Source organism: Lampris incognitus, chromosome 14 (genome assembly GCF_029633865.1).
Source record: "Lampris incognitus isolate fLamInc1 chromosome 14, fLamInc1.hap2, whole genome shotgun sequence".
Taxonomy (NCBI): Eukaryota; Metazoa; Chordata; class Actinopteri; order Lampriformes; family Lampridae; genus Lampris; species Lampris incognitus.
The window spans coordinates 17019941-17036908 of record NC_079224.1 but is presented as its reverse complement, the minus strand read 5'-3'; the positions used below and the strand labels follow the sequence as shown (position 1 = coordinate 17036908).

The window sequence follows — 16968 nt, the reverse complement described above, 5'->3', positions numbered from 1 at the left end:
AATGTGTGAATAGGTGGTTATTTAAGTTGAAATATGTTTTACAGTTTAGTCCTATAGCTTCTTACAGCAGACACCTGACTTATGTATTTCTATCTATGTCTATACACGAGGGTAACTGTACTACTAGTAATCCCCCCTGTCCGTTTAGCCCATATTACTGCAGCAGTAGAAACTTTTGCCAGGTTTGTTCTATATTCTGGGGACGGAAAAGAAGATGCAATATCCACTTTGATTACATTTTCTATTCTGGGACAAAGCAACAATACGACAGATGTAAACTGTGGCATGTAATACAGTAATGAAGTTCAGATTTCAGCAAACATCACACTTGAAAAAATCCACTAAGCTAGTCAGGCTTGTTTTTCTGCTAAGTTAGGAAGGCTTTTTTAAGCTGATAATAATGCACCATGGGGATTTTTTAAAAAAAGCGTTTTACACTGTAAACACTGTACATTGATTTACTGTTGACGTTGATTCACATTTTCCTTTAAATGTGCTCTGCTCTGCCAACAGGAGGTCTTCGACCGTCTGTATCTCATCTACACAGTGGGTTACTCCATCTCTCTGGGATCGCTTATGGTGGCTGTGGTCATCCTGGGATATTTTCGGTGAGTCTATTTTGTCACTGGAAATTCGCAATCAATCTTTCCGACCAAAACTTTTCCAAAGGAGTGGGGTTTAGTTGTTACGTCAAAAAAAAAAGGGGGAAAAAAATCCCATCTCGTTTTCAGCGTTGTTAGAAACATTTGACAACACTGCCATTTAAATTTCACTAATATAAAAGGCAAATCTAAAACATAGAGTATTTGTAATGGACATTGTCTACATTTATTATTTGACCTAATTAATGGCAAAGAGAGCTCTTCGGTGAGGGATTCTGTTGAATTGCATTATAGCATGCGAATGCATTGCATGTCATCGTCACTAAACATGCAGTAAATTGTATCACATATCATCTCTGCCTTTCCCTTGCACAAAATACATAATAGATATACACAACAGTGTGTATGTGTGTTTGTTGGCCCTGTGATGGGCTGGCAGCCTGTCCAGGGTGTCTCCCCGCCTGCCCCCCAATGACTGCTGGGATAGGCTGCAGCGTCCCTGCGACCCTGAGAGCAGGATAAGTGGTTCGGATAATGGATGGATGGATGGATGGATGGATGGATGGATGGATGGATGGAGATACACAACAGAACATGTCTAGTTCAGATGATTCTACCTCCCTCCTCGCAGTAGTAATACATGCTCAGTTTTGCTGAAATTTAGGCTCTTTGTTACTTTGATAGACATTATTTCATAGATCCTAAACAAAATAAATGTTGATTTTGTTGTCCTGCCAACATACATGATCACCCTGCTTCAGCAGTTCAGTGTTTGAGTGTTGTCTCGTCCCATTCTAAAGGGACAGAGGGGGATAACAAGTGCTTAGTGTGCAGAGCTGAGAGAGTAAAATATTATAATCTGCAAAGCCATTTAATGCGACACACTTCTCTTAGAGGTGAAAAGAAGGTGATAAGGTGTATTTGGTGGAGATGGTCCAGGGGTTTTCTCTCTCTCTTTACTCAAAGCAGAATGCAACGCAGCTTGGGTGCGAGCCGTGTCGAAGCGGATTTAAAAAATCCCCACACAAGGTTGAATTCATTTTTATGCGGTTAATAGTTGGATTTCTTTTTTTTGGACTGATTAATGCAGGGAGCGGCTTTATTATTTGCTTACTTTGTTGAGCATAGGGAGTATCAGAAATCAGTGTGAAGGCCTTGTTTATCAATGCTCCCAGCGGCACGACTTACAGCACTGCACAGGCAGGCACTCAGAAGCAGCTTGGCTTCAGCAGGGCTCCAAACTGGCACCAGGAAATCTATGGGCCAAATGAGTTTAATAAGTTATCCCATGGGCCCATCTGACATTCTGGCTCTGTGCTCCGGAGCACTCTGGCCATGTCTCGCCATCAACATGTCAGCCATTAGACAGGAGAGTTCATAAATGTGTTCGAGGGAGAAACAGGGGATACTTCACATTAGTGGTCGTGTTTCTTTTTTTCCCGCTGGGGACCCGTTCTGCTGGATTCGTTTCCACCGACAGCTCTGAGTCAACGGCTTTCAGAGGATAGCCGGTCAGATATACAGCTCTTTGATAAGGTTAGCTAGCTACCAGTAAACGGCCGTTATACGTTAACGTCAGATATTATGCAGTCATGTTGCACTGAACATATTCAGAATGAAAGTGTATTCCAACATCACTGCAGTATAAGAAGGCCATATTACTATTGATTCTACACGCTTTAGCTTGACTTCAAAGGCCTCCTTCATTCCTAAAGCTTTGGCGGAAATTTTGACGGATAAACTTTAGCTTGTCTGGGAGGGAATTCACATGCTTTTGGAACTGCTCGACACATGCTTGCAATTTTGTTTTTACAGCTTCGCTTTAAGCCGAGCAATTCAATATTTGTGCTTTTTCAAGCTCCTTAATCTCAAGAATGTGTTATAGTCAGCGTCGAATTCAGCTGGCTCTAATTAGGAACAGTATTGTTCATGTGGGTGAAAATGCACACAAACGTATTACCATAAAGGTGCCCGAGACCTCCACCTCCTATGTGCACGCACGCACGCATGCACGCACGCACGCACGCACGCACGCACACACACACACACACACTCATGCACACACCGCACACACAAATACATACATACAATATATACATACATACACACACACACTCACACACACACATATGTATATATGTATATATGTATATGTATATATATATATATATATACACACAATTGTAGTTCACAACAAATCAATCTTAATCTTAGCTTATTTGTTATCTGATAACATACATGTATCATTGCAATATTCCCATTTACCAGAGCATCCGGGTAGCGTAGCGGTCTATTCCGCTGCCTACCAACACGAGGATCTCCGGTTCGAATCCCTGTGTTACTGCCGGCTTGGTCAGGCATCCCTACAGGCAATTGGTCGTGTCTGCGGGTGGGAAGCTGGATGTAGGTATGTGTTCTGGTCTCTGCATTAACGTCTCCTCTGGTCGGTCGGGGCACCCGTTGGGGCTGGGGGGAATAGCGTGATCCTCCCAAACACTATGTCCCCCTGGTGAAACTCCTCACCGTCAGGTGAAAAGAAGCGGCGGGTGACTCCACATGTATCGGAGGAGGCATGTGGTGGTCTGCAGCCCTCGCCGGATCGGCAGAGGGGGTGGAGCAGCGACCAGGACGGCTCGGAAAAGTGGGGTAATTTGCCTGGATCTTAGATTTGAATTAATGGTTGCTGATTTTTTCCTTTTTCTTTTCATGGTTGTTGTTATTTATTCTAAGGTAGGATTCTAGTTTCTCTCTCTCTCTCTCTCTCTCTCTCTCTCTCTCTCTCTCTCTCTCTCTCTCTCTCTCTCACTCCTGTTTTGTTTTTTGTTTTTTTTTAATCTAATCTGTCCTCGGATCTTTTTTTTCTCTCTGTTTTCCCTCCAGACGCTTGCACTGCACCAGGAACTACATCCACATGCACCTCTTTGTGTCCTTCATGCTGAGAGCCATCAGTATTTTTGTGAAGGATGTGGTGCTGTACTCCGGCTCAGCCTTGGAGGATATGGAAAGAGTCAGCGTAGAGGACCTCAAGTCCATCACTGAGGCACCGCCAGCCAACAAAACACAGTTTGTGAGTGCAACAATGACAAATCACAAATGTATTTAAGACACAGGATACCTCTAGTTATGTCTAAATGAAGCTAAACACAGCTTAACAGATAACACAGTTCATGTCCACTGGGTTTTGGGGGGAAAAAAACAGTAACTCATGCCTTTAACTGGCATTCAGAGTTCTCTTTTTTTCCCTTGGTTATGGGTTAGAATAGTGACCACCTTAATTCAATAAGTGTATATGCAGAAGGTCGTTATTAAAGGAGAAGCTCTTAACTCCTAAGAGGAATTCTATGTAACACATTTTGTGAGGTTATGAAACACAAAGACATTACAGTGGTAAACAGAAATTGATGGCATTGGATCCCAAAACTGTGGACGTCACAAAGTGTAATAAGTATAAAAAAAAGCCCCCAGAAAAAAGAAAAATCTGAGACCTCTCAAACTTGGTTCACTTCCTTAACACATACAATCACATGACCCATGCACCAATGTTTTTTTGTTTTTTTTACCCAGACTTTTTTTTTTCTTTCCGTTTGTCTTTTCAAAATGACTTTTCAAAAATGCAGGCAACTCCTTTTCTCTTCATCATGGTTTAGTCTCAATAAGAGCTAACGGGGCATCTCCAGGTATTGAATGGTGCAGTGATGGCCCAGTGCATCAACTTCACTTGGGCGTCCGGGTAGTGTAGCGGTCTATTCCGTTGCCTACCAACACGGGGGTCCCGGTTCAAATGCCCATGTTACCTCTGGCTTGGTCGGGCGTCTCTACAGACACAATTGGCCATGTCTGCAGTTGGGAAGCCGGACGTGGGTGTGTGTCCTGGTCGCTGCACTAGCGCCTCCTCTGGTCGATCGGGTGTCTGTTCAGGGGGGAGGGGGAACTGGGGAGAATAGCATGATCTTCCTATGCACTCTGTCCCCCTGGCGAAAGTCCTCACTGTCAGATGAAAGGAAGCGGCTCGACTCCACGTGTATTGGAGGAGAATGTGGTAGTCTGCAGCCCTCCCTGGATCAGCAGAGGGGGTGGAGCAGCGACCGGGAAGACTCGGAAGAGTGGAGTAATTGGCTGGATACAATTGGGGAGAAAAAAAAACTGTACTCTCTTTAAGTTAACTTGTTTTTGAATTAGGTGATGGTAGCAAACATTTCCCGACAACCAAGACAACATTACCATCTTGACAGTCTCAATTCAGAAGGGGCCTGGCTGCGGCGAACAGCTAAAGGCAATGATTGGGAGCACTGATTCAAGTATAATTCAATTTTTTTTTTTTTTTACAACTGGGGTCTTATTTTTGTAGTTTTTGCCATCATGCATACCAGTTGTGCTATTCTTAAACTCATCGGCTTCATTTTAAAGATCTTGGGTGCAGGCACTCACCGCTGGACACGGCTTTACAATGGCGTCCATGATCCATAAACCCGTCCTTTCAACAGTGATGACAAAAAAATCCTTAGTACCTCAGCTCAGCTGGACGGTGTACAGGATTTCCCATGATGTGTGTCTTCTCATGGCTGCTGGATGGGTTGTTTATTGATACCTATGCTACCTATGCTACGTATAGGCCCGTCATTCCTGCAAGTTGAACCAGGAAGTAGCTCAACAATACGATCGACTATTATTGATAATATTAGACATTTTGAGTAATAAATTTTAACTTCCACTTTATTTTTTAACTTCAAAATAAGCAGTTTAGACCAGTGGTTTTCAAACTTTTTGTGGCCAAGTCACACCGAAGGACACGCCAAGATTTCAAGGCACACCTGTATTCACATCTGCACAAAATAGCCTCGATAACATGCGTTATCACCCTGTAGATGTTTATTTTATTTACTAATGCCAAATTAAATTGGACAAAACTACATTACTCGTGAAATATTCATTAACAAAATAATTCAAGAATTCATTTGAAACTTTGCAAAAATTGCATCAAAAGCAGCCACACACCCGTTTAAACCAGACAGGTCACAAAATTAAAAATAAAAATGAGGTAATGGAACTGAAGAGGGAGCGACAGAAAAGTGTGTGTGTGTGTGTGTGTGTGTGTGTGTGTGTGTGTGTGTGTGTGTGTGTGAGAGAGAGAGAGAGAGGGGGGGGAGGGGTAGATCTGGTCTAAGAGGGCAGCATCCCTGGTCGAGAAAGACGTAATCACTCTTTGCAGACTGAGCTAGAAGAAAGAGAGATGCACTGAGAATATAAACTAATTCACATAGAAACAGTGTGCACTGAGTTGAAAAAAAAACTTTAGACTAAAATTGTAAAGAAAAAAGATGCATTGAGATTGAAAACTACTTGGCATGCAAAAAGTGAATAAATCATAGTGTCAACAGCGTTGACATTGAGTTGAAAAGAAAACATTTAGCAGAAATTGTAAATGTAACTTAAATATGAATCAGCATTAAAACATTTGCTATTGTAAATAATTTTTGCCTATTTAGAAGCACGTGAGACACGTGCGTGTGCCTGTCGGTACTCCCAGTTTTTTTTTTTATCCTTGTTGGTACTGTCCTGTGCAACAGACAGACGTGACCTCCTGTCGTTTTCATGTAAACCAGAGTAGGGAACGCCAACTCACACAGGTAGGTTGTGGCAGGTTGTGGGGAAAAGAAGAAGTTCCTCAGTAGTGTGGTGAGAGATGGTTGGATACTCTGATGCAGAAGCCAACCAAAACGGATCCAGTGGGTGCTAGCTAAATTTCATTGTGCGGTCCACACGGGGCTCTACGCTGTTCTCTCTCTCTCTCTCGCTCTCGCTCTCGCTCTCGCTCTCGCTCTCGCTCTCGCTCTCGCTCTCTCTCTCTCTCTCTCTCTCTCTCTCTCTCTCTCTCTCTCTCTCTCTCTCTCTCTCTCTCTCTCTCTCTCTCTCTCTCTCAAAACGGGCTTTTCTGTTGAGGATTCCTGATTGAATCATTCTCGAATCCAGTCATCGTCCTTGATGTCGGCCACGCGTGGAAAATATCGCTCAACCCTCTCTTCTAATGTCTGAAGGTGTTCGGCAAATACAGCGTGGCGCGCTCCCTGGCCGCCTGTGGTGCAGCTGGTGCCAGTGGGAACATCAGGCAATTGCGCGAATGGCAAAAACTGGGGTTCACTTTGACAGAAAGCTTTTAAAAGAATTTTTTTAGGGTATAGAACTTGCCTCTGTATTGGGAAATGAGTATGTACTGATATGGTAAATTAAAAATTCATTCATAACTTTTTGTATAGTTCTATAATGCAATAATAATGTATGGTTGTCACAAAATCCCACGGCACACCTGGACTTGCCTCATGGCACGCCGTTTTGGAACCACCAGTTCAGATAATTGGGTTGAATTGGACTTGTTTAAACATTTCTGACACTCGTATTCCGTGGCACCATAAGACGCTGTTGTAAAGCTGAGTCCAATGGTGCTGCCGAGTGCAAAACCTCCACAAGGGAGCCAGTGAGTAAAATGATATAATTACCAAAATGCACGATGGTAAAAAACTATGAAAATAAGACCCGAGTTGTAAAAAACCGGAATCCCCCTTTAACAGGAGTCTGATTTATCAACTCTTGGCTTCTTGAGGTCAGTGCTTTGGTGTGCCAGCTAACCCCTGCTGTCTGCACTTTGCTAGCTACAAATAGCCGCTCCAGGTGGCTGATGTTATATCATGCTTGCTAGGCTCACACAAATTAGCATTTAGGGAACGCAGCGAGCTAGAGGTCTCTGACAAAGTTGGTCACCTGTGTGTACTGCTCAAATGAATTAAATGTGCAGTCCGTTTGTTTTACGACTGATGATGCTCGGCAGCCAGTAGTGCTGCTTTGACACTGTGACCTGAATGTGCACCATTCACATCCATTACATGACTCTTGAATGACACGAACACTTCCGGCTGTATCTGCACGTCAGTCAAACTGTCGGCTGTATCTGCACGCCAGTCAAACTGTCGGCTGTATCTGCACACCAGTCAACCCTTTATGTTAATGTGACTGACAGTAGAGCAGCAGAGCCACCAGACGAAGAAATCCCACTCGAATCCTGTCCCTGAAAGCTTTGCTCAGGAAAGGCATTGCAAACTAAAACTTAGAAATGCAACAAACATAAAGTGCATGAATGCAGTTTCACATCACAGAATGTGGCAATAAAAAAAAAAAACCCGACATGCAGTTGCACAGATAGTGTTTTGGATGTGTTCAGATGAGCAAAGTAAAGAAAAAATATTTCGAGTGGTTTCTGATTCTGAATGTAAATATGAATTAGTTCTGAACATAAATCAATTTTTTTCAGCTTTCACCTTTTTCTGACTCATGATGTTTTGCGATGTCCACAGTGCCTTCCATTCTTTTGTTTGTCGTCATAATTTCTGTGCATTCCAATTAGCCTACAAATGTCAGAGCCAAAGGAGATTAGCGATACAAGTCTTATTGGCGGGGAAAGACTGAAGGGATGAGTGGGATTTGACGATAAGGAAACCAGCTCTAATTTCAGACGTGGAAGTTGATTTCAGTTCGGTCTTAAAGTGACTGAATATGTGTCTTTAAATGTCCCCCGTCGTGTGAACACAGTGATTTAAGATACAATAAGCAAACACTGACTGCCTTGTTCAGCTTTAGTAGCCGTTTTCCACAGACGCTGCATGGTGGTAGAAGAAAACTGATTCTAAACATGTAGTCATAATCTAAATACACGAACCCTGCTCATCATACTGTGTGTCTGGGAGCATAGCTGTACTGCTGAGACAGACAGATGGTCATTTTGAACGTGTAAAAATATCACTTTTGTGTCACTACAAATGTTACTGTTCTATCTGTCACACTCATAAAATGTATGTTCACAGATCGGCTGCAAGATGGTTGTGACCCTGTTCCTGTACTTCCTTGCGACCAATTACTACTGGATCCTTGTGGAGGGTCTGTACCTTCACAGCCTCATCTTCATGACCTTTTTCTCAGACAGGAAGTACCTGTGGGCGTTCACTCTGATTGGATGGGGTGAGTTCCGCTGACCGACGCCTTATGAATTAACGGTTCAGAGATTATGATTTGGTCTCGTGAGTTTTGCTACAGTGATACATACGAGTGTTAAACTCAAAGGATAAACGTTGAAACTTACGTGAGGTATTTATTTTAATTGCATGTGTGAAAAGATTGAAAAGAAAAAAGAGAAAAATACATAAATACACGAAACATATCTGTCAATAAACGTTGTGTCCAGATGAACCGATTCAACCTTCTTCCATTTTATTACCGGGATTATTGCGCATGAGACAGAAAAATACATAAGCTGTCTGATTTCTTGTTGACATTACGAACCAGCCCAACTAGCAGAAATATTGGAAATGAGTCACAGCGTTAAATACAGAATGATGATGACATGTGGGTATTACAGTTCCTGCATTGTACACACTGTGCGTATTAGTTATATAAGCACAGCGCATACAATGTGGATGCTGTGCTACCTAGTTTCCAGTCTACCCGGTTTGGACGAGAAGAAATTAAGGACTAATTGATCTTACAGTGTCATAAAAAAAAAGTCATCCAGTTGGAGTCTTCTGTGAAAACTCTTCAGCTGGGTTTTGGTGTTTTTCTTTGAATTTCTTAAAATATCTGTTTGTGTCTCTTCAGGGGTTCCAGCTATGTTTGTGACGGTTTGGGCGAGTGTCAGAGCCACCTTAGCGGACACAGAGTAAGGGACCTGCATGCACTATAGACATGTCCTGAACTGAATCAGAATCAGATTTAGATACACTTTTATTCACGGTGTACAATGGGAACACAAGAAATGTGCCCTGGTTTATCACAGCGGTACAGTATATGACCGACACACCGTCTGCAGGACAAACTGTAACAGCAAGCCCAGTGTCCTTCATGACAGTGGACAAAGCATAAAGGACACATTCAGCTAAGTAAGAATAGATGTGAATCTACAATAGTCGGATGTAAGAGGTAACATCAGTTAACAACATCTGACTTTGTGATCTAAAGTGTGTTTTGATGTGTATTTTAATACAAGCTTAAAAGAGTAGAAGTAGTTTTAAGGTTCCCCCTTATCACCTTTGGGCAAAACTGTGTAGTGCACCATCCATCTTTATATCAACTTATATAGGCCAAGGGTACAGTGAAGTGCCGTGTTAAAAAGTGCACAAGTTGGGTGTCCGGGTAGCGTAGCGGTCTATTTTGTTGTCTACCAACATGGGGATCGCCAATTCGAATCCCCATGTTACCTCCAGCTTGGTCGGGCGTCCCTACAGACACAATTGGCGGTGTCTGCAGGTGGGAAGCCAGATGTGGCTATGTGTCCTGGTCGCTGCACTAGCACCTCCTCTGGTCAGTCGGGGCACCTGTTGGCGGGGGGGGGGGGGGGGGGGACTGGGGAGAATAGCGTGATCCTCTCATGTGCTATGTCCCCCTGGTGAAACTCCTCACTGTCAGGTGAAAAGAAGCGGCTGGCGACTCCACATGTATCGGAGGGAGCATGTGGTAGTCTGCGGCCCTCCCTAGACCAGCAGGAGGGGTGGAGCAGTGACCGGGACGGCTCAGAAAATTGGGTTGATTGGCTAGATACAACTGGGGAGAAAAAGAGGGGAAAAAAAGCCTCCAAAAAAGTACAAAAGTTGTTGAGCATAAATCCAGCTCATTTCCCTCCTGTTTGGAGCGGGTTCACAGTAAACATGAGTCGGGGGGGGGGGGGTAAATCCAAAACTTGAAACCTCAAAATCAGTTCTGAGTAATTTCATTTGAAAGTTGTATTGCGAAACTTCAGCTAAATGTAAAACCACCTTGTGAATGACCGAGATGTGGTGAAAAGAGTAGTAGTGAAACAGGTGGCTCCTACATAATCACACCCGCCTCATCCCTGATGCCCCGCTGATCTGGTGTGTTTGTTGATCTGCTGCAGGTGTTGGGACTTAAGTGCAGGCAATTTGAAATGGATAGTTCAAGTACCTATTCTTACAGCTATAGTGGTAAGTATAGTCGACGACTGCCTCCTGCTGAGTGGTAAACTGTGGCATTTTACACCACCTGTGGCACCAGAAATATTGGCTCTTTTCACTCAACATTATGGCAATGACAATTATATCATTGCCTTTTTTTCTCTCCAGGTTAATTTTGTGTTATTTCTGAACATCATCAGAGTCTTGGCAACTAAACTACGTGAAACAAATGCAGGAAGATGTGACACGAGACAGCAGTACAGGTACTCTGCGGCATTACTGCATGCAAAGAATATTCATGCAATCCAAAACGTTGCTTGCCTAACAACTCCTGAACTATTAATCTGTATAATAAAGCCATGAATATATTGTCTGTTTTTCCACATACACCATAAGAATATTGCACATGTATTATATGGCACATGACAGTTCTGCTTTACAGCACTAGACTACACTAACGCTAATCTGCACAACTCCAACCCTACACTAAATATATCTAATATAATGGTATTTATTCAAAATTGCACTGTACAAAACATTGTCCTAATGCTACTGTTACTAGTAGACTATGTCAGCAGATAATGGAAAAGAAGACACCGGAATATCTGGACCATTGCAACTTTGCAGCATTTATCATAGGGCTTTCAGTCCGTAAAAAAGAAGAAAGTGTTCTGTTGTGAATGTGCCAAGGTCTTCTCTATTTATGGACTTGACCTCAATTATAACACATAAATACCATATGCCAATGCAGAGTGAGAAATATGCACTCTTCAGAGGTCTGTTAAAATTATAGAATCTGTTTTCATTCTGTTGTTTCATAGAAAATTATTAAAGTCAACGTTGGTGCTGATGCCACTCTTTGGTGTCCACTACATCGTGTTCATGGCTATGCCGTACACAGAAGTGACCGGAATTCCCTGGCAGATCCAGATGCATTACGAGATGCTGTTCAACTCCTTTCAGGTAATCCGATCAGCTGCCTTGCTGTGCTAAAATACAACACACTGCCCGATATGTTTTCTGTGTAACTTAACCGCAGCTAGAAGGTTCATAGTTAAGACCGCTACTGCAGCCCTATGAGTTTTATCGATCAATCAATTAATCAATCAGTCAACCAATCCATCCATTTTATTGAACATGTTAAAGAAATCATATTAGCAATAAAAGCAAATAAACAAACAAACAAAATCATCGGCAACATATAAGCGACAAACAAATAATTCAGTTAATACCAATCATGTCCAAAAAGGGTAAGAAGTTGAGAACTTTTCTAGTCCTACTCCCTTATACTATTCATGATTGCATGATGGTTTGATAATAGAAAATGAAAGTTGAATTTACAGCCATCGGTGTCCGTGATATCTAGTGTTATTCCTTGTTAGGTGAGGAAACAATTATTTCCAGATCATATTTTCAAAGTCGGATTTTGGCCCCAGGGAGTTCGAGTCCGGGCCATGCAGGGACCATGAGGTCGTGATTCAGATTCAGCTCAAGACCTTTTCTGCATGCCATCTCTTGTTCATCCTGTCAATCTTCACTGGACCATCAAGTAAAAGCAGAAGTGTGCATTAAAATTACATTCTTCCTCTTTTCCAGGGATTCTTTGTCGCAATTATTTACTGTTTCTGCAATGGGGAGGTAGGAATTTATTTCAGCATTTTACATTAAAAGATTATATTACCTGTAATTCAACCTGTTTTGTAAGCAGACAATTGATCTATCTTTTTCTATCAGGTCCAAGCGGAGATAAAGAAATCCTGGAACCGGAGGACTCTAGCGCTGGACTTCAAAAGAAAAGCGAGAAGCGGCAGTAACACATACAGCTACGGACCTATGGTATCACACACCAGTGTCACCAACGTCACAGCTCGGGGGCCGCTGGCCCTTCACCTCACCACCCGACTGGGGCCTGTGCCTGTGAACGGCCACCGCAACCTTCCAGGTTATGTGAAGAACGGCTCCGTCTCTGAAAACTCAATCCCCTCTTCAGGACAGGAGCTCCACATTCCAGAAGAAGAGCATTCGACCATCACACAGCCCTGCGAGGAGGAAAAACCCACTCCTGTGGTGGAGGAAGAGAGGGAGACAGTCATGTGACCTCCTTTGTCCCTGTCGGCAGGGCACGTAGGAACGTACACTGGGCGAATAGACCTGAAAACAGTCCATATTCTCAGGATGTTCTGCAGAGGATGACTGCATACACCAACACTGCCAGTTTGTTCTCCTGTGAATTGAGCCGGGACACTTTGGCGTGATGAGACTCATGGCAAGAAAAATAAAAGGGGGTGTATCACTGTTTGAGATGCGCCACCTTTCTTATCAATGACCTTTTCGGTTGTAGCAAATACTCTCTTCAACCACCTGCTATGATGAATGTGTGATGAAAACAGACTGGCATCACTCACTTGTTTTCCACTGCCATTGATTGCTGTTATATGTTTTTTATCTGCTTGTTTTTAGTTGGGGTTTTTTTGGGGGGTGGGCAGGGTGGGGAGGTTGCTAGGTTGTCATCCATATAACAGAAATGGGTGTGATATTAGCCAGGAATATTCTCAAGCCAAGTAAGTATTAAGTTAAGTCCACCCGGGGACCAATGTATTTCCACCAGATTGAAGTATGGCAGGTTGTATTCAGTTTGAGTTGACTACATTAAGAGCCTTAAAAAAAACAAAAAAGAGTCATTCTGGTGTTATTCTGAGGAAACTGTTAATTTTCTAGGGCATGGCATCTCACTTATTCCACATTTACTTAAATCTGCTTCAGTGTAAAAGGGAGTGTACTCAGGTAAATGAAGTCCTCTGTTGTTGCACACCAGTCTTAAAATGCTATTGTGTTAGTAGGCCACGGTTTCTGCCTGGACGATGGTCTGAGGTTAAAGGTAGTGTTTATGACTTTGTACAGTTTCTGGCGCTCAGAAAAGCCAACATCTATGAGTTTCTGAGTTCAGTGATTGTCCGTGTTCAATTTCTATTGTATAATAATGTTCTGTGACACAGTGCAGAACACCAAAACAAAAATATTTTTCCATGAAGGCCATCACGTTCTCCGGTGTTCAGTTTTAGGTGCGATAACGGAAAACTTCTACGAAAATACGATAGCAATAGTTGCATATGCTCTCACGATTTTCAAAGGAAACTAAAAAAAAACCACACAAAAACACAGGGTACAGGAAATTGATCTGTTTTCCGATGAAATATTAATTAAATGTGGATTCCGAGGAAATCTCCCATTTCCCTAGAATTTCAAGAGTGGCATTTTTGGTGGATATGAAAGAAAGCTAAAGCTAAATACACAAGAAGTTTTACATATGGTCCAGTGTTATGCTGCTTATTTGTATATATGGTATGTATACATATGATTAGAAGTCACAATGTTTACAAAGATCAGAAATTTATTCTAGTTGTGAACAATTAATGTTCACCTTTATAGGTACTATGTATGCGGGCTATGTTTTATATGTACAAATATTGGGGGGGGGGTTCTTTGCATTGCTTTGCATTGTGTTGCAGAAAAATACAAACTATTTGGAATGTTTCATGAAGATGTCTATAGCCCATAGCCAAACTGGTGAATTATTTTAGGTAAAGGAGAAGTTTGAAACTAAAACTTAATGAAGCATTCTACCAAATATCTTAAATGCCCACCCCCCCCAGCCCAAGTCTGTGAGTGTTGAGGTTGTCTGACGGTTTTTGTATCCTAGAATTCCTGTTTTCAACACAACCGGGCATCAATTTGTAAAGCCGTCTTGAAAAACCTTTGCATGTCCCTACGGTTTAAATGTTTGTTATGTTTTCAGTTCATCCGAAGATGCAGTTATTCAATGTTTTCCATCGCACACATGCATTTCTGGTACCATTTATCAGAATCTGTATTTGTGTCTTTGGAGTGGGTCTCGAGGTGTCCCAGTTTTAAAAATGTTATGTCGTGTGCGTCTTACAGTTGAATGTGGACTCTGTGTTAATGTCATGCTTTACACGTGAGGGTACAATACCTCTGACGCCAAAGAGAAAGGGCAGAATGTGCCGTCCTTCGAAAGTACACTGCAGTACTCCAATATAAGATGTAAGAGCCATTCATCCCATTTTCAGTCACAAAAATAGTCTTAGAGTTACAATATCACCTCCAGAAAAATTCCAGTGTGCAAAAAATTCCGAGATTGGTTTTGTGCCGTGTCCGCAGTTCATTCCAAGAAAGGGTAAAAGTTCTTCATAAACAGATCCAGTTTCAGCTGAACGTTTGGCAAGTAACTGAGTGAGCCATTCATCACAATAACTCAATATATGAGTGTTCAGGGTTACAGTTAGGGTTAGACCCCAGAACCCAATCCCTTCTCTACGAGCTGACCTCGTTGTCTTGGACTACAATGTTGTGAGCCTTCGACTTTAGTGGAAGTAAACAGACAAGACGACTTTGCCTAGCTGCCTCTCTCCTTAATGGCCTACTTCTTTCACAACCTGATGCCTGCAGTCTGCTCTTTTGTCCCATCCAACTGATCGAATAGTTCCTGTTGAAAAACGAAACCACAATTGGGACTTAACTCCTGCTTGTTCTGTTGTTAGACCTCACAGGCCGTTGTCTGTTTGTGTAGCCCTAACTCACGGTCACAGTCTCAGAGGGGTTTATGTGCACACTTTGAAACAAAGTTTGAGACATCAAGTGATCACAAACAACCCCCTCTATCTCCAGACCACACAAAGCCTAACCCTAAACCCAATGGCATGGATCTAGAGGTTATTGCTAACTTGCAAGATTAAAGTTTAGTCTGCCCAGTACGACAAATCGGTTCGAATATGGCTTATAGTCTGCTGCAATCTTTCAGAGGGGTCCAAGAGCAAAGCCATGCAAGACTTTGTTCACCCGTGCAAAGTAATTCTGCAAAAATTAACAAAAAGAGCTCATCAAATTTAATTCACCTGATAAACTTGGGGTTCAGAACAGTTTCTTGGAAATTTGAGAATACCCCACCAAGCTCGTCCACTTCTCCTTTTTCTCTCTCTGAGAGCAGGTTTTGGTTTTTTTACGAGGCTCGCAGCGCCTTTAGAAATGTCAAAACCACTCTGATCATTAGGTGGCTGTGCCCAGAGCTCACAGCTGTAGACAGTGAATCAACACACAGCATCAGCCATGGGGGACCCTCACCGCAACCCCTCCTGCCAGGAAAGACCGTTCTAGTCTGACTACTTTTAACCACTTTCGACTGTTGGCTGCCTGTGCGTTTTAACTGATTAGCAGAGGATTCCCGCAAACGATGTTTTGACTCTCGAGAGATTTGATTCGGTGGCTCGAGTCGAACATTTCCACGGGGACTTCGATTGGCTGTGATTGGGAGTCAACGCGAGGTTTAGTGGGTTAAATTGAACACTAATGACAGGTGGCTTTTTGTCCAATGTTTTCCCTCTTCTTTTTTTCCCTCCGGAAATCCATAATACTCATTAACACTATCCTTTGGTAACTTGAGACTCCAAAAACTTCTAAAGCATCACTTTGGCAGTACATTTAAGAATACAGGTAAAGTCCTATTTGATATTACCAAGCATATTACCAAGCAGCCCCAGATGATGGGGTAACCCTGCTGTGGTTTTTATTAGCAGCATCCACCTGTTAAAAGCTAGCATCACATTAGCATCAGAACCAAGCTAGCTAGCTCACTGCTAAACTTCCCCTGGCTAAGGAAGATTGGACCTTTCTGTCATTATAAATGTCATATAAGTAATTAGTAGCCAACACCACATCTCTCAAATTGTTTTTGCTGAAAACATTGTTCATTCATATTTGAGCACTTTAACCCCCTATAAATAGTGTTTTGTTTTGATTGTATCGTACATTGTTTGTGTTTGGGAATCAGGTGTATCATAAGGCCAATCTTCATAGAGCTAATGTTGTATTCATTTGTTTCAAATACCTCTCATCGAAGTGTAAAATATGTTTAATTTCCTTTATTTATCTCATATTGAAATGTACTCAGTGGAATAGATATTGGTCGTTTGTATGATTCTACTTCAGATAATGTGCCGAGTGTTTGGGCCAGGCATCATCACACCTTCTTATCGCTCCATAGTGATGAAGACAAGTTTATGTAGATGTTCATGTAAACTTGGATTAAACAGGAGGGTGTTTTCTGGTCTGTAATGTTCATAAGTGTATTGCAAATAAAACAAATTTTTAATAATGCCGTATCTCTGCTGAATTACCATAATTAAAGCCGCTGTATTATTCATGCTTTCACATTTATACAACTGCCAACTGCACGATAAGAACATACATGTGCAGTAATACTGGCAGAAAACACAATATTCCCATCATGGATCGTTAATGTCATTTTTAATCTTTTCTTTGAATAGAATATGATACAAATATAATTTTTAGAAAAAAAAAGTGAAAAACTTGAAATTGTCTTTTGCAATGTTTGCCCGTAT

The 16968-nt window shown here is 42.1% G+C and overlaps 1 protein-coding gene across 1 annotated transcript in view; it reads left to right on the top strand.

The window, feature by feature from the left end:
- Positions 1–12649, top strand: part of pth1r (parathyroid hormone 1 receptor) — a 34360-nt gene extending 21711 nt beyond the window's left edge. Inside the window, exons 6-14 of the mRNA XM_056293434.1 lie at positions 514–608; positions 3483–3669; positions 8456–8609; positions 9243–9303; positions 10516–10582; positions 10721–10815; positions 11374–11515; positions 12149–12190; positions 12287–12649. Coding sequence (XP_056149409.1) covers positions 514–608; positions 3483–3669; positions 8456–8609; positions 9243–9303; positions 10516–10582; positions 10721–10815; positions 11374–11515; positions 12149–12190; positions 12287–12649 — 1206 coding nt within the window. The remainder of the gene's footprint in view (positions 1–513; positions 609–3482; positions 3670–8455; positions 8610–9242; positions 9304–10515; positions 10583–10720; positions 10816–11373; positions 11516–12148; positions 12191–12286) is intronic.
- Positions 12650–16968: the final 4319 nt, after the last annotated feature.